This window comes from Pongo pygmaeus, chromosome 15 (assembly GCF_028885625.2).
Source record: "Pongo pygmaeus isolate AG05252 chromosome 15, NHGRI_mPonPyg2-v2.0_pri, whole genome shotgun sequence".
Classification (NCBI taxonomy): Eukaryota; Metazoa; Chordata; class Mammalia; order Primates; family Hominidae; genus Pongo; species Pongo pygmaeus.
In genome coordinates this window covers 21,438,169-21,462,647 of record NC_072388.2, presented here as the reverse complement: position 1 = coordinate 21,462,647, position 24,479 = coordinate 21,438,169, and the positions used below count along the sequence as shown (strand labels likewise).

The following is a 24,479-nucleotide window of genomic DNA, read 5'->3' as shown; positions in this document are numbered from 1 at the left end:
GATCATAGTTTCTGATTGTGCTCTGCCTTCCCATCCTGCCAGTCTCCTGGACTGGCTTGGAGAAGACAGGGGGCCCCCAAGCTTCATCTGTGACTCAAAGGAGTTTGCTGCTATCTCCTGTGTCAGTGTCCCATCTATGCAGGATCAGCACGGGACCCCCCCCCCCCACCTTCCTATTTACACTCTAGCCTTTCCATACATTGGAATTCTCTCCTGTCCCTAGCCAGCACTCCACACCTGTTGGTGTGCCACCTCCCTCCCTCTTCCCCCAGTGGCCTTGAACAGACAAACCCCCTAATGTTGCCACTAGGTTGGGTCCATGACTAGGACACCTGCTAGAGGGTCTGTGCTTGGGCCTTTTCTAGGAATCCTGATGTTACTGGGTAAGTGCCAACTCTGTGGGCAGAATGCTAATGATAATCCTGTTCCCTAACCTCTTTCTCAGAAGTACCCTGGCTCACTCTCCCCAATCTCAGCTTTATAGAACAACATTCTGGTCTTGATTATTCCCATATCGAGCTGCCCCAGGGCTTGGGTAAGCTGTTAGTTGCCCCACTGCCTCAAGGCTCGGTCTGGCTGAGCTACTTTCTTATGCACACAAATAATGGGTGTCTCCTTGGAACCTGACACAAAACTAAGTGCTACCAAGCCTTGTAAAATAGGGAAGAAACTAATATTTCTTGAGTGGCTTCTGAGCGCCTGGTGCTTTCGCGGCTCTCTGGAGAGATTCCTTGCCCTGATGCCTTTGGTGTGTACTCCTCTCCCAGGACTTCAGCACTGAGATTATCCCAACCCCCTGGCTTTTCCTCACCTTGGGTTGAGTTGATCCGGCACTACCACAAACCCCACCGTCTGCAAAGCAACCAAGATTAGGCAGTATGCCCTTTCCGTCTTGCACTGCTCTTCCAAAACTTCCATCTGTATTTCTCACACCCCCAGTAAGCAAAGCTGAGTGTGCCTGGACAGAGCTGCATCCACTGCTTTCTCCCAGCAAGTGCAGTCTAATCTGACACGGGGAACACTAGGAGTTTAGCGGAATCTTCAGCCACCCTATTAATGTGTTACGCATTAGGCATTGTGGTGGAAACTTCTCTGACGGCTCATGATTACATGAATAGGAGCAATTTGGAATATAACATGCCAGCCATAGACTGGGAAGTGCCGTAAGAGAAAACACTACCAGGGTCATAGACTTGGGTCCTTGAGGCAACCCAGCAGGAACACTGTTGCCCATTCCTCTCATCCAGACCGCAGGTATCTTCCTACACCTCCCTGTCCCATAGCCTCCGTCCTGTTTTTTTTTTGTTTTGTTTTCCTTTGTGAATGTAGAAAAACATTTCATTATGAGCCCTAGCTCCTCAGTTTTCCATCTAACACCCACATTCCCTTGTTTCTAACTGCTGTGTTTTTCTGGAGCCTGCTGGGATCTTTGCAGTTTGCAGGTCATAGAATCAGACCTGAAAAGGCTTCTCTTCAGATGTCATTGGCTCCTGGCTCCTTTACAGATGAGAACACAGGACCAGAGGTGAGAAATGACTCTAGCAGGGTCATAGAATTTGTTAGTGCAGCTCAAGATGGGATTTGAACTCAGGCCTCCTGATCACATCCAATTCCCAGGCTAAGAAACAGGTCTCTGCTGGGTGTGGTGGTTCATACCTGTAATCTCAACACTTTGGGAGGCTGAGGCAGGAGCGTTGCTTGAGCCCAGGAGTTCGAGACCAGCCTGAGTGACATAGTGGTACCCTGTCTCTACAAAAACTTTAAAAATTAGCTGGGCATGGTGGCACACGTCTGTAGTCCCAGCTACTCGGGAAGCTGAGACAGGAGGATCGCTTGAGCCCAGGAGTTGGAGGTTACTGAGCTATGATCGCATCACTACACTGCAGCTTGGTGACAGTGAGACCCTCAAAAAAAAAAAAAGAGGTTTCTACACAAGCCTGTGATTTTTCATGGCAGGGGATAACATCAGAAATGTTTCATTTTCTGCTATTAGTTTCCATTCCTTTCCCCATCCAGGCGTAAAGAGAAACAAAAGACAGTGATAGTATTCTCTGTGTCCTCAGCTTTGGCACTTTTGTTGATGTTGCTAAGGAGCAGTGACCTTGCTAAAAAGACTGAATAATCCACCCACTGAATAGCTAACCTGGGGAGGAAATGAAATTTCCTATGTGAATCTCCCCAAATCCATTGTTGTCACCAGGCCCTCCCAGAGCCTCCTCAGTTCCTTCACAGTGCAACCTTGTGTACTTGGCCCTCAACCCAATAGTATTGTGCCTCACTTCGCCTTCCATGGGCAACTGCCCTCCCTTCTGGACATAAAACCTCATATTTTAAATAAAGTTGAAATGTGAAAAGAAAGTATGTCATAAGATATTCAGAAGTATTGTGTGTTTGGGGCTAAAGCAGCAAGAGACTCAGAGGCAAGATTCCCTCCTTGACTCAATTTCTTGGTCACCTTGTTTTTTGTGTGTGTGTCCAGAAAAATTTAATAAGTTTGCTTAAATTATTATAAAGTTGAACCACTGAAATGTTCACTGAAACATTTTGACTTGCATTAATGCTTTACTTCCCCACCCACATTTACATTAAAAATTCACACACAAATGAAAATTGAAAAACTGACAACACCTGACTTCCGTCTCCTATTTTTCTGCTCAGTCATATACTTAGGTACCTTTTGACCCCATGGGGAAAAAATATCTAGCATTCAGAGCTACCAATGACAGGAAGCAGAGACTTTTTTTTTTTAAGAATGAAGTTTCCCCCATCATAATGGATTCTTAAGCACATTCTTCACGCATGTGGCGTGCTAGCTGGATGTCTTTTGACATAGGTGTTACACGTTTGGCATGGACAACACACAGGTTGGTGTCTTCAAAAGGCCAACCAGCTAGGCTTTGCTTGCCTCCTGCAAAGCACCACTAAGCTGCACTCTGCAACAGCAGATCTGTTTTAAAGTCCTGAGCAATTTCTCACACCAGATGCTGGAAGGGAAGTTTGCGAATCAGTTCAGTAGATGTCTGATAATGGCTAATTTCACGGAGTGCCACAGTACCTGGCCTGTAATGACGAGGTTTCTTCACCCTCCGGTAGAGGGTGCACTCTTGTGAGCATTTTTTTTTTGTGGGGGGAGGGGGTGTGTGTGTTGTTTTTTGTTTTTTCCTGAGAGTCTTGCTGTCGCCCAGGCTGAAGTGCAATGGCGAGATCTCGTCTCGCTGCAACCTCCGCCTCCCGGGTTCAAGTGATTCTCCTGCCTCAGCCTCCGGAGTAGCTGGGATTACAGGTGCGTGCCACCACGCCCGGCTAATTTTTCTATTTTTAGTGGAGATGGGGTTTCACCATGTTGGCCAGGCTGGTTTCGAACTGACCTCAGATGATCCACCCGCCTCGGCCTCCCAAAGTGCTGAGATTACAGGCGTGAGCCATGAGCCTGGCCCCCAGTTTTTGTATTTTTTTAGTAGAGTCGGGGTTTTGCCATGTTGGGCAGGCTGGTGTGGGAATTCCAGGCCCCAAGTGATCCGCCCGCCTCGGTCTCCTGAAGTGCTGGAATTACACGCGTGAGCCACCTCGCCCAGCCGGAGCAGCTTTTGTAGCCAGTTGCTTCCTGGGTGCTTTACGTTCAGTCAATTTGTGAGCAATCTGCTTTGTGTGAGACTGTGAGAGAGACCTCCTTACTTACTCCCCTTCTTCAGCTAGAGCTCAGGGAGCTAGAAATGGTCCTGGTTAGAGAGCTACCTTATTTCCTAAAAGTCTTATTCTCATTCTGCTGGAGTCCCCTCTGGCTATGCAAATGCTGAGGGGAAGGAGTTTTGGAAGACTCAGGCAGTCCTGATGTAAGACACTCCCAACAGGATCCTATCATCATTTTGGGTAGTGGGAAATTTACCAGGGCCAGCTCTTCTCTGGAACCCAGCACCCCCTGCTTTAACCAACAGTTAAAGGGAAGAGCTTGGGAAAAGCCCTGCGTTTCTCCTTGGGTGGGGGAATCCTTCCTTAAGAAGACCATCTGAGTTACATTCTGCTGCCTCTTCTTCTTTCTTTCTTTCTTTTTTTTTTTTTTTTTTTTTTTTTTTGAGACAGAGTCTCACTCTGTCGCTAGGCCAGAGTGCAGTGACGCAGTCTCGGCTCACTGCAACCTCCGTCTCCCGGCTTCAAGCGATTCCCCTGCCTCAGCCTCCCGAGTAGCTGGGACTACAGGCGTGCGCCACCACGCCCAGCTAATTTTTGTATTTTTAGTAGAGACGGGGTCTCACCATGTTGGCCAGGATGGTCTCTATCTCTTGACCACGTGATCCGCCCACCTCGGCCTCCCAAAGTGTTGGGATTACAGGTGTGAGCCACTGCACCCAGCCTACATTCTGCTTCTTAAGTGCTGGATGGAAGAGCAAAGCCCTTATCAAATGCAACCCCCTAAGGCAAAGGAGGAGAAATATGGAAAGGAAAAGCAAAGACGTCTGCCTAATTCAGAATGGAGTGATACATTATAAAAGGAGGGAGTCCTTGAAAAAGATTAAGTTCTAACAGGATTGACTTCTACATCACCTGAATAATGAAAGAATCCAATTACCCTCAAAGTAATTAGAATGTTCCTAATAGGGAAGCCCTACCCTGAGAATAACAGATGCCTCCTCTTTACATCATAATGGCCAAATTGTGATGTCGGCACAGAGCACTTAACTCTTCACTAAGTGTTGTAAGTGAAACAAGATATGCTGAGGAGCAGAATCAGCATAAGGAGCAGACACCCCAGGAGAGGTAAGTGGGTTCTCTCCATGGCTTATTGTCCAGGGTCTCTGTGGCCCCAACCTCATTGCAGACTTCTCACATTTTAATTTGGGGTTAGGTGTGTCTAAACTCTTTTCTCCACTAACCTTCAATGCAGCTTTTGGTATCCCAAGTCTATCTGAAATTCTCAGTCATTGCAGTTCTTACTAATCAGCCCTCCAGCTCTGATATTTCTTAGGAGACACAGCACAGGGTATTGGAGTATGATTTCCCCAGATGGCACATCAACTCCCCATATCCATTTGGTTAGTCCCAGGGTTAGAACCAGGTTTTTGGGTGCCTGAAGTGTGCAACTTTTGGAGCCCGCTTTAAGAAAAATAAATATAAGATTGGGGGGAAAAGTGAATATTTGTTTTAGAATGAGAAAAGCTGTCAACGAATAATTTTTTTAAAAGCTGTCAAAAATTGTCTACCCGACAAACCTATATATTGCTCTACAATTTTTAAGCTGCCTGCTCTTTGATAGCCTTTTCATATGATTATTATGTTTTCCTAAAGAGAAAAGTAATTCAGTCTTCCAGAAAGATTGATCATATTTCAAAAATTCTGCCCCCCCTTTTTAAATTTTTAAATTTTTTTATTTTTTTATTTTTTTATTTTTTTTGAGCCAGAGTCTCACTGTGTCACCCAGGCTGGAGTGCAGTGACGAAATCACAGCTCACTATAGCCTCAGCCTCCTGGGTCCAAGTGAGTCTCCCACCTCAGCCTCCCAAGTAGCTGGGACCACAGGCATGCGCTACCACGGCTAATTATTATTGGGTTTTTTTTGTTTGTTTGTTTTTTTAGGAGATGGGATTTTGCCATGTTGCCCGGGCTAGTCTCAAACTCCTGAACTCAATCAATCTGCCTGCCTCGGCCTCCCAAAGTGCTGAGATTACAGGAATGAGCCACTGCCCTTGGCTTTTTTTTTTTTTTTTTTTTTGAGACAGAGTCTCGCACTGTTGCCCAGGCTGGAGTGCAGTGGTGCAATCTCGTTTCACTGCAAGCTCCACCTCTCGGGTTCACGCCATTCTCCTGCCTCAGCCTCCTGAGTAGCTGGGACTACAGGCGCCCACCACCATGCCCAGCTAATTTTTTGGTATTTTTAGTAAAGACAGGGTTTCACCGTGTTAGCCAGGATGGTCTCGATCTCCTGACCTCGTGATCTGCCCGCCTTGGCCTCCCAATTTTTTTTTTTTTTTTTTTTTTTTTTTTGAGAGAGAGAGAGACAGGATCTCGCTGTGTTGCCCAGGTGATCCTCCTACCTCAGTCTCCCAAGTGCTGGGATTACAGACATGAGCCATGCACCAGGCCACATTTTTAAAATTCTTGATAGTTTACAAAAATTTTATCTTCACACCTTGTAAGTGATAATGTCACAAATTTTTAGGATTTTTGTCAAACTTGTAGTGTTTCAAATTTGTAATAACTAATGTCATATACTATTTGAATTGGTAACATTATTTCTGGAAGCTATGCGTATTAGTTTACTAGGGCTGCCATAGCAAAATAGCACAGGTTGGGTGACTTGAACAACAAATTTATTTTCTCAGTTCTGAAAGCTAGATGCTCAAGATCAAGGTGTTGGGGGAGTTGCTTTTTTCTGAGGTCTCTCCTTGGCTTCTAAACGGCTATCTTCTCCCTGTGCCTTCACGTGCTCTTTCCTCTGTGTACACATACACACCTGTGTCCAAATTTCCTCTCATAAGGACACCAGTGACACTGTATTAGAATCCACCCTATAGACCTCATTTTATTATTTTATTTTGAGATGAGGTCTCACTCTGTCACTCAGACTGGAGAACAGTGGTGCGATCACATTTCACTGAAGCCTCAGTCTCCTGGGCTCAAGCAATCCTCCCACCTCAGTCTCCCAAGTAGCTGGGACTACAGGCACACATCATCACACTAGGCTAATTTTTTATTTTCTGTAGAGACAGGGGATGGGGTCTCGCTGTGTTGCTCAGGCTGGTCTCAAACTCCTGGGCTCAAGTGATCCTCCCACCTTGGCCTCCCATAGTGCTGGGATTACAGGTGTGAGCCACTGCGCCCGGATCCTAAAAACCTCATTTTAACACAGTTACCTCTTTAAAGATCTTATCTCCAAACACGGTTACATTCTGAAGTACTAGGGGTTAAGACTTTAACATGAATTTTTGGGGGGATATAGTTCAGTTCATAACATTATAACTACATGGGGATAATTTATTCACAGAAGTAACTGCAAAGCACTTAAGTATACCTACTAAACCCACACTAAATGTATTCCTGCCCGGCACAGTGGCTCATGCCTGTAATCCCAACACTTTGGAGGCCAAGGTGGGCAGATTGCTTGAGCTCAGGAGTTTGAGACCAATCTGGGCCACAAAAAAGTACAAAAAATTAGCCAGGTGTGGCAGTGTGCCTGTAGTCCCAGCTACTTGGGAGGCTGAAGTGGGAGGATCACCTGAGCCTGGGGAGGTCAAGGCTGCAGGGTGCCATGGTCAAACCAATGCACTTCGGCCTGGGGGACAGAGCGAGACCCTGTCTCAAGAAAAAAAAAAAAAAAATATATATATATATATATTACCAACTCCCATAGCCAATCCCAAAATGTCCATGGCTTTTCCACTGCCATCTGACAAAAGGAGACATGTGATGGAGGGGAAATCATAAAGGAAAAAGACCTCAATCTTTTTTTTGCCTTTTAAAATTTTTTTATTTCAATAGGTTTTGGGGAACAGGTGGTGTTTGGTTACATGAACAAGTTCTTCAGTGGTGTTCTGAGATTCTGGTGCACCCATCACCTGAGCAGTGTACACTGCAACCAATGTGTAGTCTTTTTTTTTTTTTTAGACGGAGTTTCACTCTTGTTGCCCAGGCTGTAGTGCAATGGCTCGATCTCAACTCACTGCAATCTCCGCCTCCTGGGTTCAAGCGATTCTCCTGCCTCAGCCTCCCGAGTAGCTGGGATTACAGGCATGCGCCACCATACCCAGCTAATTTTGTATTTTTAGTAGAGACGGGGTTTCACCATGTTGGCCAGGCTGGTCTGGAACTCCTGACCTCAGAGGCCACCCACCTCGGCCTCCTAAAGTGCTGAGATTACAGGCGTGAGCCACTGTGCCCGACCCAATGTGTAGTCTTTTATCCCTCACTCCCCTCCTACTCTTTCCCCCGACCCCAGTCCCCAAATTCCATTGTATCATTCTTACACCTTTATGTACTTAAATAACTTCTAGGCTTGTTTGTTAAACAATCCAATAGTAAAGATATCCATCTTACCAGAAATGTCTCAGAAGAATAATTTTGTTACTATCTTTAAAAGTGTGAAAACAGCTAGAGGAGGAAAAAATACAGTAAACTTTGGCTCAATTAAGTTTGAGGTTGCAGTCAAGAAATGTGAAATTATTAATATACGGGGTTTTTCTGCTGACTTCTACATCCATCATTGCAGAATAAAAATTAAGATTCAAAACTCTCTCTTTTTTTTTTTTTTAATTTTACTTTAAGTTCTGGGCTACGTGTGGAGAACGTCCAGGTTTGTTACATAGGTATACATGGGCCATGGTGGTTTGCTGCCCCCCTCAACTCATCATCTAGGAGACCTCAATCTTAACCAATTATCATTTAAATATATTTTTTCAAACTTTACAAAAACCTACGATCATGTTAACACATTGCTGGGGCTCCTCCCATGCTTTGGGTGAGGTCTGTGCAGGGAAGGACTCTGAAACTTTAGATTCCTTAGCTATAGAATAGGGGTGTCCAATTTTTTTGCTTCCCTGGGGCCACGTTGGAAGAAGAATTGTCTTGGACCTCACATAAAATACACTAACACTAATGATAGCTGATGAACAACAATAACAACAACAAAATCACAAAAACTCAAAATGTTTTAAGAAAGTTTATGAATTTGTGTTGGGCTGCATTCAAAGCTGAGCTGTCCTGGGCCACATGTTGAACAAGCTTGCTATAGAGTAAAATGTGCCTCCAGTCAGCTCTGCTAATGTCTCACTCATGCAAAGGGAAAGAAAGCTTTCACTAGAGATGGAGTATTAACAACTCTACACTGAGGATGACATGAGTCCCCATTCTTTAGCAGTGGTCCCTGGAAGAGCTGGGGGAGATTATTGTCTTGCTAAAGTTGGGACCCTTGTCAGCCTGGACATCTCCCTTCCCTTCACTTCCCCACCCCAGTTCATTCCATCCAAAGCTATAGGGAGAAACCCACATAGAAGTAGGAGGCTTCAGCCTGCACTCTAGAACTGAGGCAGGAGAGTTTCTTTTCCCTTCCTTGGATTCCCCTTATTCCTAAATCTGTCTTTGATTCTGCCTCCCACTCCTGATTTCTTGGCAGTGTCTTTCTGAGACAAGAAAGGTGACTGGACCATCCACCTTTTGTAATTCCAAGCCCATGATTAGTGACATCCAGAGTGAGTCATTGAACCCTCCAGGGTCAGGTGTTTGGTTCCCACTGACAGTTCTTACCTGGCTTTCTAGTCAAACACGCATGAATTCCTCTCAGTCAATGCAGTCTCATTAATTGTTTGGATTATGAGGGAATAACCTCTCCACAGGTAACAGAGTTGTTGCTGCTGCCTAAAATGTTTCACTTTTCCCTTCATTACGTACAAACCAATGAGGCATTGTGGATAATCATGATTTATCAAAAGGTTTGTGTATATCACCAGCCTTGGTTCAAACCCTAAAGGATCAAAAGTGTCTAACCTTAAAGCTGATTTATATATGTCTTTCCATTGTTTACCCCATGATGTTTTTTGCCAGGTATTAGTTTGAAGGATGTGGGACTGGCTGTTAGGAGTTGAGATTGTTACTAAGTGAAATGAAGGAGGAGAGGAGGCAGGGGCAAATACAGGGATAGCAACAGAAAATACAGCTCAGTTCTGCAGGACAGATATGATGCCTGGCCACCTTAAAATAGCTCTGTACCTTAGAATGCAGCAACGAAGAATACATTATGATGGCTTCTTGGAGGTATATAAGGAGGGGGAGTGGTGAGGTCTGGGAATACAGGACAAAGTCTGAAAATGTTTTCTATTATATATACGGTATTACATTACCTAAGTAAGCAAGTATATTATATATACGGTATTACATTACCTAAGTAGGCAAGAAGAGACTTTTTCAAAGAGCAAAGAACAGAAGAGTCACTTCAGAAAAGATTGTTTCCAAGTTTTAGGCATGTTTACCAAAGAAAAGTTGTGGGCCAGGCGCAGTGGCTCACGCCTGTAATCCCAGCACTTTGGGAGGCCGAGGCGGGCGGATCACGAGGTCAGGAGATGGAGACCATCCTGGCTAACATGGTGAAACCCCGTCTCTACTAAAAATACAAAAAATTAGCCGGGCGTGGTGGCGGGCGCCTATAGTCCCAGCTACTCGGGAGGCTGAGGCAGGAGAATAGCATGAACCTGGGAGGTGGAGCTTGCAGTGAGCTGAGATTGCACCACTGCACTCCAACCTGGGCGGCAGAGCGAGACTCTGTCCCAAAAAAAAAAAAAAAAAAAAAAAAAAGAAAGAAAAAGAAAAAAGAAAAAAAAGTTGTAATCAGAAAACTTACTGAGGATTATAGACTCAGGTCTATAGACCAAAAGTAGCCCTTTAGAAAGGTTCAGTTGGGCGTGGTGGCTCATGCCTGTAATCTCAGCACTTTGGAGGCAGAGGTAGGTGGACAGCTTGAGCCCAGGAGTTTGAGGCCAGCCTGGCCAACATGACAAAACCCCATCTCTACAAAAAAATACAAAAATTAGTCATGGCAGCGCATGCCTGTAGTCTCAGCTACTTGGGAGGCTGAGGCAGGAGGATTGCTTCAGCCTGGGAGGTCAAGGCTGCCATGAGCCAAGATCGCACCACTGCATTCCAGCCTGGACGACAGAGTGAGACCCAGTCTCAAAAAATAAAATAAAAATAAAAATAAATTTTTTTAAATAGAAAGGTTCAGACTGCTCTGATGGTATTTTAATTTACAGCTTACATACAGGTAGTGGGGGTTCAGTATGTGCTCAGAAGTTACCTCAAATTTGCTGACAAGTTATGTGATTTGCTGACAAGCAGAATCACATAAAAGTTTGGGTGTAAGAGTACATTTGGTTTTAAATTACAGAGACAACGTCCCTAACCCCATTAGACATCATCTTATGTGCAGGAAAAGGCAAGGACTAGGGTCATTTATCTTTTATTATTATTAATTTTTAGAGGCAGGGTGTCACTCTGTTGCCTAGGCTGCAGTGCAGTGGTGCAATCATAGCTCACTACAGCCTACAACTCCTGGGCTCAAATGATCCCCCTGCTTCAGCCTCCTGAGTAGCCACAAGTGCACGCCACCAAGTCCAGCTAATTTTTAAATTTTTCTGTAGAGACAGGGACTCGCTATGTTGCCCTCGCTGGTCTTGGATCCTAGCCTCAAGCAATCCCCCCTCTTTGGCCTCCCAAAGCATTGGGATTAGGTTTATGAGCCACCACGCCCAGCTCATTTATCTTTTAAGGAATATAGTGACTCAGGCAAGAGACATAGAGCACTGTGTGCCCTATCCTGTTTTGTCTTCAAAGGGTCTTTCCAGAGACTTCAGAGTCAGAGGCTTTGCGAAATTATGTTGCCAAGCAGAATTGAGCAAGCCTGTCTTCTTGCATTTGTTACTTTGTCTCGCAGAAGATGGGGAATCCTAAAATACAAATTTTGGCCCATAACATCATACTGTGTGGGATACTGCTTTGTTGAAGTCCATTTTATTGTCATCCCTTTCTTTTTGTAAGTTAAAAAAAAATTTTTTTTGAGACAAGGTCTCGCTATGTTGCCCAGACTGGCCTCGAACTCTTGGAATCAAGTCATTCTCCCACCTCAGTCTTCATCCCTTTCTTGCTAGTGAAAAACAAATACTATGCAGAGCTCCGGGTCCTCTTTTCTAGGGCAGGGAGGGGAGCCTGAGGGTCTGGTAGGTCCCAGTGAGGTGACTGCTCCAGCACTTCGTCTTTGGGAACATCTGTCTGGTGCCAGTTTGACCCGGGGAACGGCCTAAGTCGCCCGCAGGCTCCTAAGGTCCTCGTCTTTCCGGGTGGCAAGACATCTGATCCACCTCGAGAACAAGTTCCCGGTTGCTTTAGGCGCTTTGTTACAGCTGACGCTGCTGGTGGCGGTTGGGCTCTCGGCTGGGAAAGGCGCAGCTCGTTTGTATGGCTCGGGAGGGGGCACTGAAAAGGTCTTCCTGGAGGGCTTGCTTCAGAAGGAAACAAATTGGGAGTTGTTGGCGGTCCAGACAGTTCAGCAAAGTGCAGTAACCCTCCTTGGGGAATTTCGGAAGGATCCTGGTCCGGTGTACTCCAAAGGTCCGGCGCCGATAGGTCGACGGTAGGGGGAGGTACCATGCACTGCAGCTTGGCCCCAGGGGACATCTTCCCTGCCCCACGCATCCAATAGATGACCCCAGCTGAGGCCCACGCAGCCAATACCCGACTTCAGCCGAGACCCACGCAGCCAATGGCTAGCCCAGTGCGCTTCGCCCGTGCCCGCCCGCAGGCGCCCACCAATCAGGACTCGGGCCACCTTGGCACCGCCTCTGGACGCCCACCCCACCCATCCGCCCCGCCTCCAACTTGCTCGAGCAGGGCTGGGTAGACCGGCGCGCTCCCGGGGACGGTGGGGGGGGCAGTCCCGGTTTCGGCCATCGCTGGGGTGGGCTCGGAGCGGCCGCACCGGGCAGCAACCCCACTCCCACTCGGAGGCCCCCTGCCCTCTCCCCCACTTCCCCCCGGCCCATGGTGCGAGGCTGGGAGCCGCCGCCCGGGCTGGACTGCGGTGAGTGATCCCCAGCCCCTTGGACTTCCCCTCCCAGCTCGTGTACGGTCTCCCACCGCTGGAGCCCCATCCCCGCGCTGGTGGGGGGATAATTCTAGGTTCGAAGTGGCCCGGTTCTCTCTTTTTTCTCCTCTGGACTTTTCGGTTCCCTCCCCTGTTGTAACTAGGGGAGGGTGAGTGTCTGTGTAGGGGAGGGCAAGAAGGTTGGGTTGGGGCGCCCTTGGCGAGAGTAGGATTGAGATTCGCCTGCCTCATGGGGCTCATCGTCCCAAGTGCAATAACTTTTTGTTCCCTGACCCAGTTCGGAGCCTTCTGGACTGCCTGTGAAATGGAGGATAGGAGAAACATTTCCTTCCCAGCCCCCCCCGCCACACAAACCCCCAACCCCCCACGGCTACCTCCTGGCGACCTCAACACACGTGCAGAACCTGGCCTTGCTTCTGGGGATCAGTGGCCTTTGGGAATGAAAGGTTTAGAAGAAACTGCCCCTCTGACTCCCGTACCCAGCCATACTGAGAGAAACAACCAGGAAACTGAGAACCCGAGTCCTCTGGGGTTCCTAGTGTTGCGTCCTGTTCTGAGACTCCTAAACTGAAAGAAGACTCAAGCTGAGACCTGTTTGGTAATGTGGGCCCAGATCAGGAGATTTTTTTTTTTTTTTTTTTTTTGTCATGTGAACCTCCTTCCCATCATACACTTGAAGCCCTTTTATATTATATGATTCGGTTAGATGGTAGTAATTGAAAAAGCCAGATTGGGAATTTTAAAGATAATGCATACATATCTTAAACATTATAATTAAAAGTATATCCATTTCACCAATCTTTTGATGTAGTGGTGAGACTGTTTTTGTGTCTAAGACTGCTGTTCAGAGTTCCCAATTCTCTTTCCAGTATTAACTACACAGGGAGTCTCAAACCTGGCTGTACGCTGAGAACTTTTAAAAACTGTGGATGCCTGGACCCCAGTACAGACTATTGAATCTGAATGGGGAGGAGGGTGGCCTGGTTTTTAAGCTTCCCAGGTAATTCTAGTGTGCAGTCTGAGAGCCACTCAGGCACTTTCATCATCTTTGGTTTCCCGTTTTGCTTTATTTAAAGTGAAGTATGAATTTAGACACTTTTGAGTGCAGAGTACTTTTGAGATTAAGTCCCACCCCTCAGTCTTTTACAGTTGTCTTGCTCACTCCCAACTCAACAGTTTTTAAAATGCATACTCTTCTTTGCGTTATGTCTCTCCAAAACATTTGACTTAGTTTTCATAGGAGCAATTTTTTAAAAATCAGTATTCCTGAAGGAACAATTTTTAATGCAGTGATTTTTCATAGGTTTAACATGAGGTTTAATTACATTATTATATAGACACTGAAAAAGTATGGACATAAGCAGGTTTGTAATCACACAAAACCGGCCCTAGCACACAGGACAACTGAATGAAGCAGATGATTTTGGCGTACTAGTAGCAGCCTACTAGCCTTTAGCTTCCAGTGTACTGTGGGTATTGGTCATGTAATCCAGTGGCTCAGTTAAGCCAGGCTCCTGGCCCAGTTGAGCATCCCTCCCTTCCACTCTTTCCAACTAATATCACAAATACCTTGTCCCTTCTAGACGCACTTGAATTCTTGAGTATTCTGTCAACTCTTTACGTTCATTCACATCAAACTATTCATCTTTAAGTGATTACCACTATTGCCTTTGTTAAGTTGGAAGGATATGAGGCAGTAATCCTTAAGCTGGCTTCTTGGCAGTAACTAAAGCCCCTGAGTTTATTGTGTAAGTGTGAATGTTTATTTTGGGAAGGTTAGTCATAACTTTCTGAGGGTCTGTAACTTTTGTCTGATTTTCAAAGAGGTTCATGAACTAAAAAGTTAAGAAGCATATAAGCTGAATATCACTATAAGTCTTTAAGGCCCTTAAAATTGTATCCCCAAACACATTTCAGGAGTACTTCAGATTGTCTCTAAATAAAGATTCAGGGAATTCTGCAGGATCATATCTCATCTCCCACTTTTATTTACTTATTTATTTGAGACAGAGTCTCACTCTGTCCCCCAGGCTGGAGTACAGTGGTGTGATCTTGGCTCACTGCAATGTCCGCCTCCCAGGTTCAAGCGATTCTCTTGCCTCAGCCTTCCCAGTAGCTGGGACTACAGGCGCATGCCACCATGCCTGACTAATTTTTGTATTTTTAGTAGAGACGGGGTTTCACCATGTTAGCCAGGCTGGTCTCGAACTCCTGACCTCAAGTGATCCTCCCGCCTCAGCCTCCCAAAGTGCTGAGATTACAGGTGTGAGCCATTACACCCAGCCTCGCCTCCCACTTTAACTGTCTCCTACTTTAATGATAAGCCTAGGTTCAAACCTAAAGTTCTAGAGTCCTCTTTTTCCTAGGACTGTGTAAACACAGAAACTGGAAGTTTAAGACCGTCCATTCTTGTCTTCCATCTGTCCAGGGATATGGAAAGCCCAAGGGGAAAGAAGGGTGTTATACTGTCTCAGAGAGAGAGAGAGAATTTTTTTTAATTTTTAAAATTTATATATTTATTTGTAGAGGCGAGGTCTTGCTATGTTGCCCAGGCTGGTCTTGAATTCCCGAGCTCAAGTGATCCTCCTGCCTCCCAAAGTGCTGGGAATACAGGCATGAGCCACTGCACCCGGCCATGACTCCATATATTTTTATTAGTGATTTTTAAGTAGCAGTGGGACATATCTGGCATATTTAATAAGGATACAAATTTAGAAGTTGTTCAGAATAGATATTCACCACCACCACCACCACCACTACCTCCTCTGCGCTAGGACTCCTCACTTCAGCTTTTGATTCCCTTCTTTTTCTACTTAATCCAAAATGGACACACAAGAACACAAGATACTATAGTGTCTTTATTATGATTTTGATTACTATAGGGTCTGCCCTACCTGTTATAATTCTCATGAGCCATTCTGGTTGTAGTTTTCTCTTAGTTCAAAGCCAGATTCTTCCAGGGAAGTACCAGCTATACAGCTGTGCCTTGATTTAAGCCACCATTCTGTTTCAGGAAGTGTTCCATAACTGGTGTTTTGTGTAAGTGAAAACTGAATGTGTATAGTACACCAAATATGTTGTTTGCAGTACTGCATGTTACACTGAAATATCAAGCTGATGCCGAGAATGTGAAGGACATCAAGCCACCTAAACGAAAGTAAAATGCTTCCTTACAGCTTTTAATACTTATAAATGTGCCTGCCTTATATTCCCATCTGGCAGTATTCATCCTCACACTGGACTGCTTTGTTCCTTATGCTTTATTTTCCTTATCTCTAAAGTGTTATTGTGTCTTTATGTAATAGGACACAAATGAGGTTAAGTAGATGTCAAGCGTTGCCATCATAAAGTATTCTCCAGCTTGGATTCGGTGGTGTTCCCGGTGGGCCACAATTTCTAAATGTAGTTTAGCACCTGGCCATGCAAGCAGTGCCTCCCAGGCCATTTCAGCTGTGTCCTGGATGAACCTGGAAGGCGAAAGGTGGAACTATCACATAGGCAACTGACACACCAGTCACAAAGGATCCAAATTATGGATGTAGTTCTAAAGCACTGGTTTTCATACATTTTTTTAAGTGGCAAATACATTCCGAAATTTTATTTAAACCCCAAAATATAAAAAGTATAGAATCATAGATACACTGGTTTCCTCATCGCTAACTAGAATAGGGCTCCGCAAAAATAGATCAAAAACAGTGAATATTAAATAATTCAGTCTTTGTTCCAGTTACCCCATTGTCTAGGAGGAGCATTACTTCACATCAAAATCACCTCCATGAAGTTGAAGTCATGAAAAAAGCTGCTATTTATTGAGCCCTTACTTTGTTCTAGTTATAATGTCCAGTGCACTTTTTCATTTAGTCATAAACTTGCTGGGTAGGTGCTTTTTTGCTTTTTTCTTTTCTTTTTGAGACAGAGTCTCTCTCTGTCACCCAGGCTGTGGTGCAATGCACAGTCTCGACTCACTGCAACCTCCACCTCCCAGGCTCAAGCAATCCTCCCACCTCAGCCTCCCGAGTAGCTAGGACTACAGTTGCGCCACCATGCCCAGCTAATATTTTGTATTATTATTATTATTTGTAGAGACAGTTTCACCATGTTGCCCAGGCTGGTCTCAAACTCCTGGGCTCAAACCATCTGCCCACCTTGGCCTCCCAAGGTGTTGGCATTACAGGCATGAGCCACTGCACTCGGCCCAAGGTGCTTTTTTTTCTGATGAGAAACTAAGGCTTAGAGAAGTTAAATAACTGCCCAAGGACAAGCAGCATTCTAGAAAGTGGAGTTGCATTAATTTGTCTCACCCTGGACATCCATCCCCTAACATTTGCTCTATGCCCTGCCTATGCATAACACCTAGCATGTAGTACTATTACGTACTCTCTGCACTGTCTTCACTTTGTTACATAGGAGGAAACTAGGCTCATATAAGTTAAGTAACTTGCCTGAGATCACATAGCTGATAAGTGGCAGAACCGGGATTCAAACTCAGAGGTTGGTCTTATTGAAGAATTCATATTTCTACCCGTCATGCCATGCTGCCTCCATTGACCCTCTTAAGGGGCTCTTCAAGCAGTATTGCTTTCAGGGTGTGCATGGCCTCAGTTAGTTAGATTTGCTTGTTAAAAGGAAATGGTGACACATATTAAAATGCTTCTGAATTTTAAAAATCATGGTGTAAAATCCCTGCTATCACATTGCTCTAAATGTGTTTCACGCCTGAAATCCCAGCACTTTGGGAGGCTGAGGCAGGCAGATGACTAGGTCAGGAGATCAAGACCATCCTGGCCAACACGGTGAAACCCTGTCTCTACTAAAATACAAAAAATTAGCCAGGTGTGGTGGCGTGCGCCTGTAGTCCTAGCTACTCAGGAGGCTGAGGCAAGGGAATCACTTGAACCCGGGAGGCGGAGGTTGCAGTGAGCCAAGATCGTGCCACTGCACTCCAGCCTGGCGACAGAGCAAGACTCCGTCTCCAAATAAAATAAAATAAAATAAAAACAGATGGGATTCCCCTAAGAGTAAAGGTTGATGGATGTGTTAAAGGGTCTCTAGTGCCCACACAGGGAGCTGAGTTAAAAATTGTCAACAGAATATTCTGGGAAATAACTTGAGCAGTTATTTCAGGAAAGCAGCACAGTCAAGGGCTATTCCTGCTGTCCCCATACCCATAACCCTGGGAGCAGTGGTGCTGCTGGGTAGCTTGCAGGAGCTGGTTACAATTTATAATGAGCCTGTCCACCTGGTCTTGAGGAGAAAGCTGGGCTGAAAAGATAAGCTCAGGAGACCTTCTGCCCTGTGTGGAGGCGGCTGTTAGTGACTGAGGGAGCTTTCTGGGCTCCCTGGGGAGAAGCTGAGCTGTTGGAAGAGACAAAGGCTGGGGGAGGGGATAACCTTTGTTCCAAGGCTGACTTGGAGGAGGAAACATTCCCCTCTCTATTTTCAGATGACCTAAAGGGTTAGGGGAGTGAGCCTCATTTATCCCAGATCTCTGACCCATATCTCTTATCCAACCAAGAGATGGAAAAAATAAAGCTATCAGGTTTGGGCTTAGGGTTTAAAGGTACTGTCAATCGCCTTCCCCCAACACTCCACCACCAAGAAGGGAAAGAAAAAAGGGGGACTGGGCAGAGGACAGTGCTGTCCTACCTTCCAGATATTCATCAGTTGTATTCCCAATCTATTGATCCACATTCTAAATATAATTATAAATTGTTAGCAGCCAAAGAGTTAGTAAGAAGCCAGGAACAATGGTGTGCACCTCTAGTTCCAGCTACTCAGGAGGTTGAGGCAGGAGGGTCACTTGATCCCAGGAATTCGAGGCTGTCATGCATTATGATTGCACCTGTGCATAGCATACCAGCCTGGGCAACGTAACGAGAACTTGTCTCTAAAAAAAGTAGTGGCCGGGCGCGGTGGCTCATGCCTGTAATCCCAGCACTTTGGGAGGCCAAGGCAGGTGGATCACCTGAGGTCAGGAGTTCGAGACCAGCCTGGCCAACATAACATTAGATATGAGTTCTAAATTTCTCTTCAAAGAATCAATATGTCAGTATGTTCAATTCTTTGCCTTCTACTTTTAAACTTAACTTCCTTGTAAAGCAACCTTTTTCGATCACCTGCTCCACCCTGACTCATTCCGATTACCTGCTCTGCCCTGACTCATTCTCCACCCTGACTCATTCCGATTTCCTGCTCTGCCATTACCATTTTCCCCACCAAACCACTCACCCGGTCACTCTCTTTAAATTAGCCAGTCGGAATTAGTTTAGCCTGTGCGGTCTAACCCTAGCCAATACGGGAATGACAGCGGCAGGGGCCACCTGTGTCAGGAATAAGAACCCCTTCCCCTCCCTTGTCCAGGTGTGCGCTCCCCACTGCTCCATCTATGAGGGTGCACCCTTCTATAGAAGTAAATTGCCCTACTGAGAAGAAAAAAAAAAGAAAATTTTGTATTCGATTGCTATTTCTTTTGTGGCACCGAAACTTTATTTATAACAATAGTGAAACTTCGTCTCTACTAAAAATACAAAAATTAGCTGGGCATCATGGTGCACGCTTGTAATTCCAGCTACTCGGGAGGCTGAGGCAGGAGAATCACTTGAACCCGGGAGGCGGAGGTTGCAGTGAGCCAAGGTCACGCCACTGCACTCCAGCCTGGGTGACAGAAAGACTCTGTCTCAAAAAAAAAAAAAAAATAGTTATTAACAGTTCTGGCCAGGCACCGTGGCTCATGCCTGTAATCCCAACACTTTGGGAGGCCGAGGCCGATGGATCACTTGAGGTCAGGAGTTCGAGACCAGCCTGGTTAACATGGTAAAACCTCGTCTCTACTAAAAATACAAAATGTAGCAGGGCATGGTGGCACACGCCTGTAGTCCCAGCTACTCAGGAGGCTGAGGCACAAGAATCACTTGAACCCAGGAGGCGGAGGCTACAGTGAGCTGAGATCATGCCACTGCACTCCAGTCTAGGCAACAGAGTGAGATCCTGCTCAAAAACAAACAATTCTGAGGGCTGGGTACAGTGGCTCACTCCAGTAATCTCAGCACTTTGGGAGGCTGAGGTGGGAGGATCACTTGAGGCTAGGAGTTTGAGACCAGCCTAGGCAACGTAGTGAGACCCTGTCTACAAAAAATTTTAAAATTAGCCGGATATGGCTGCATGCACCTGTAGTCCTAGCTACTTGGGAGGCTGAGGTGGGAGGATTGCTTGAGCCTAAGAGTTCAAAGCTGCAATGAGCCATGATCATGCCACTGCACTCCAGCCTAGGCAACAGAGTGAGACCCTGTCTCTTGAAAAAACAAAAACAAAAATGCACACACACACACAAGCCAGTTGAAATTATTGCTCCTCTTGTTTTTGTGGTTGAGTCTTCACTATGTGATTCTTGTTCCATGAATTTAGAAGGTGAGAGTTGGTGGATAGCTTCTAGAAGTGGGTTTGAATAGGAAAGATAAAGGCTGTATCAGAGCTATGATGGTGCCACTGCACTCCAGCCCGGGTGGCTTGGGTGACAGAGCAATATTATCTCTTAAAAAAAAAAAAAACAACCCACCAGCTGGGTGTGGTGACTCATGCCTGTAATTCCAGCACTTTGGGAGGCCAGAGGTGGGTGGATCACAAGGTCAGGAGTTCAAGACCAGCCTGGCCAAGACGGTGAAACCCCATCTCTACTAAAAATACAAAAAGTAGCCGGGCGTGGTGGCAGGCACCTGTAATCCCAGCTACTCAGGAGGCTGAGGCAGAGAATTGCTTGAACCCGGGAGGTGGAGGTTGCAGTGAGCCAAGATCGTGCCACTGCACTCCAGCCTGGGCGACAGAGCGAGACTCCATCTCAAAACACACACACACACACACACACACACACACACACACACACACACACTAAAAAAAGCTATATCAGGATCAGTTTTCCTTCTTAACTTCTAAAGACAGATTTTTTTTTTTTTTTTTTTTTTTTAGATAGGGTCTCACTCTATCACCCAGGCTGGAGTGCAGTGGTGCAATCATAGCTCACTGCAGCCTCAACCTCTCAGGCTCAAGCAGTCCTCCTGCCTCAGCCTCCCAAGTAGTTGGGACTACAGGCACGAACCACCATGCCCAGCTGATTTTTAAATTTTTTGTAGTCTCACTGTGTTGCCCAGGCTGGTATCAAACCCCTGGGCTCAAGCAATCCTCCCACCTCGGCCTCCCGAAGTGCTGGGATTACAGGCATGAGCCACCATGGCTGGCTTTAAAGACAGATTTTTTTCTTGGAACAACACTCACCAGTCATGTGGCTTGGGGTAATTTAACGTCTATGGACTTTAGTCCACAGAAAATGAGAATTAAAGCAGGGTCTGATGACTTAAGTTTATGAAAATTAAATAAGAAATTGTTGGAGCACTTAAAAAGCAATACAACATGATACAAATAGAAATTAAATTGTTTTGGTGTCCAGCAGTTAGTCTGGTAGAAATTGAGCAATGTGTCAGAAGAGGAGACCCAGTGATTGAGCTGTTTGTCTTCTTATTACAGCTATCTCTGAAGGGCACAAATCAGAAAGCACCATGCCTCCTAATAAAGAGGCCAGCGGTCTCAGTAGTTCACCAGCGGGGCTCATCTGCCTCCCTCCAATCTCTGAGGAGCTACAGCTTGTGTGGACCCAAGCAGCCCAGACCAGTGAGCTAGACAGCAATGAACACCTGCTAAAAACCTTCAGCTACTTTCCCTATCCCAGCCTAGCAGACATTGCCCTTCTCTGCCTACGTTATGGGTTGCAGATGGAGAAAGTCAAGACTTGGTTTATGGCCCAGCGCCTCCGCTGTGGTATTAGCTGGTCATCTGAAGAAATAGAAGAGACTCGAGCCCGAGTAGTCTACCGTCGGGACCAACTCCATTTCAAATCCCTTCTCTCTTTTACTCATCATGCAGGACGGCCCCCAGAGGAGGTGCCTCCTCCTCCAATGCCAGCTCCAGAACAAGTTGGTATTGGAATAGGTCCTCCGACTCTTAGCAAGCCCACCCAGACGAAAGGATTGAAGGTAGAGCCTGAGGAGTCCTCTCAGATGCCACCACTGCCACAGAGTCACCAGAAATTAAAGGAGTCCCTGATGACACCTGGCAGTGGAGCATTGCCCCACCAATCAGATTTTTGGCAACATCTTCAAAGCAGTGGCCTCTCAAAGGAGCAGGCAGGCAGGGGTCCCAACCAGTCACATGGCATAGGTACTGCTTCCTGGAACCACTCCACAACCGTCCCCCAGCCACAAGCTCGGGATAAACCCCCACCAATTGCATTAATTGCCAGTAGTTGTAAGGAGGAGTCAGCATCTAGTGTTACTCCCTCTTCTTCCTCTACCTCTTCTTCTTTCCAGGTACTGGCTAATGGAGCTACTGCCACCTCTAAACCCCTCCAGCCACTAGGCTGTGTCCCACAGTCAGTGTCACCCAGTGAACAGGCATTACCCCCACATCTGGAACCAGCCTGGCCCCAAGGGCTACGGCATAACTCAGTACCAGGTAGAGTTGGCCCCACAGAGTACCTTTCCCCAGATATGCAACGCCAGCGAAAGACCAAGCGCAAAACCAAAGAGCAGCTGGCTATCCTTAAATCCTTTTTTTTACAGTGCCAATGGGCACGGCGTGAGGATTACCAAAAGTTAGAACAGATCACTGGTTTACCTCGGCCTGAGATCATTCAGTGGTTTGGTGACACACGCTATGCCTTGAAGCATGGGCAACTAAAATGGTTTCGGGACAACGCAGTACCTGGTGCCCCTAGTTTCCAAGACCCAGCAATTCCTACACCACCACCATCAACCCGCTCCTTGAATGAAAGGGCTGAGACACCACCTCTGCCGATCCCTCCACCCCCACCGGATATACAACCCTTGGAGAGGTACTGGGCAGCCCACCAACAGCTACGGGAAACTGATATCCCTCAATTGAGTCAGGCATCAAGGCTTAGCACCCAGCAGGTACTGGATTGGTTTGACTCTCGATTACCTCAGCCAGCTGAGGTGGTAGTTTGTCTAGATGAAGAAGAGGAAGAGGAGGAGGAAGAACTGCCAGAAGATGATGAGGAAGAGGAGGAGGAGGAGGAGGAGGAAGATGATGATGATGATGATGATGTGATCATACAAGACTGAGTGGGGAGCTGGGGGAGGGGAGGTCTGTTACTAAAAGACGAACCAACTTAGTAACTGTTTAAACAAAGAAACCACATTTTAAAAATTACCTTGTGGCAGAGAACTAAAAAGCTTTGTGTTCTTCAGGGCGGGTGGCAGGGGGATATAGTGAGGGTGGACCAGGGAGAATGACCATAGGGTACTAAGTAAGGCTGGGATTGGATCAGCAGAAATCCAGTTCTCTAACCTTAGGGTAGGGAGTGCTAAGGATCTGGGGAAACCATGGGCTGGGAAGCTGCTCTTGCTCTCCTCGTGTCTGCTGTTCTTTTCCCTTGGTGTACTATAGAGAGGCCAGACGTTGGCCCCACCTCTCCAGGAGGATTGGAAAGGAGGAGTAAAGGATTCTGATTTGATTGATGATTCCAGTGCATCCCCAGTCCCACCATCTTACCTGGAATATAAGGCTGCCTTGTACCCCTTTTCTGAGCACAAGTCTGTGCGTAATGCAACTGACTCTCTTACTTTTTTTCTTAATAACTGATCATTTCCTAGACAACCAAGATTCTCAATAAGTCCCAGTCTCATCACAAATATTAATATTTCCTTTTCCTCATACCAACTTGACTATGTTTCACCTGCTTCATGACTAAATCACAGGTGGCAGAATTTTTCAGGTTTTTTTTTTGTTTTTTGTTTTTTTTTTTTTTGAGATGGAGTCTTGCTCTGTCGCCCAGGCTGGAGTGCAGTGGTGCAATCTCGGCTCACTGCAAGCTCCGCCTCCCAGGTTCACAACATTCTCCTGCCTCAGCCTCCCAAGTAGCTGGGACTACAGGCACCTGCCACTACACCCGGCTTTTTTTTTTTATATTTTTAGTAGAGACGGGTTTCATCATGTTAGCCAGGATGGTCTCGATCTCCTGACCTCGTGATCCGCCCACCTCGGCCTCCCAAAGTGCTGGGATTACAGGCATGAGCCACCGTCCCCAGCTATTTTCAGTTCTTATGCTGTGACCACTTTGCCTTGTAGCTTTTTCTATCTTCCCAAAATCCTCACTCTGTTCATTGTTTGTCTCAGGGAAAATCTTCCCCCACTGAACTTGTAAAAAACTTTAATAATTGGGTGGAGAATAATTTAGAATGGATATTTATTGGAGGTGGTAATTAGGAAAGATGTCCTTTTAAAAAGTAGAATTGTGTTACAAAGGGGTGAAAGAGAGGGAATAGTTTCTCCTTGTTGAAGGGCAGTAAAGGTAGCTTTCAGGTTTGGTTTTACAAACCTGATAACTACCTCCTGTCCAGCTTGACAGAGACTAATTTTTCATCTTTTTGCTGTCAATTTGTTTCCAGAAAAGAGACTTTTCCCTCTCTTGATAGGATCTGTCTTAGGGACAGAGGGACCATCGTCTTTAAGTGAATTAATTATTGGTATTTTAGAATGGTTTTCATCAGTTGGGATCAGCTATATGGCAAATAGGTATCATCAATGAGTTAACCATCTAAAAATAAAAGAGTGGAAGCCCTAAAATGGTAGAATAATAATAAAAAGGCCAAAAATAAAATTGTTTCTCTCTCATCCACTTTGCCACTCCTATGGCTTAGGGATTAATGGAACCAAATCCATTAACATTCTAACTCAGCATACTTTTAACTTATTGTTTGGAGGGGCAGGACTTACTGAGGTAAATTAAAAGAACAAAAACTTTAAAAAGGAAGTAGTTCAGCATCTATTGCCAGCCAGGTTGTTTCTCAGCCATCAAATGACAATGACTAAAATTTCTGAGGCTTCAGGA

General features: G+C 45.9%; 1 protein-coding gene across 2 annotated transcripts; it reads left to right on the top strand.

Annotated features, from left to right (window-relative positions):
* The first annotated feature begins 4,564 nt into the window (after positions 1-4,564).
* HOMEZ (homeobox and leucine zipper encoding) lies at positions 4,565-24,248 on the top strand. 2 transcript variants are annotated; one of them, XM_054448882.2, is made up of 2 exons: positions 4,565-4,755; positions 21,098-22,820. In XM_054448882.2, exons 1-2 carry the CDS (start codon positions 4,710-4,712, stop codon positions 22,708-22,710), a joined length of 1,659 nt encoding a protein of 552 aa, XP_054304857.2. In that variant the 5' UTR covers positions 4,565-4,709; the 3' UTR covers positions 22,711-22,820. The 2 variants fall into 2 exon arrangements, with proteins under 2 accessions (XP_054304857.2, XP_054304858.2); XM_054448883.2 differs by lacking the exon at positions 4,565-4,755 and adding an exon at positions 12,309-12,556 and having other exon boundaries at positions 21,098-24,248.
* The last annotated feature ends 231 nt before the right edge of the window (positions 24,249-24,479 follow it).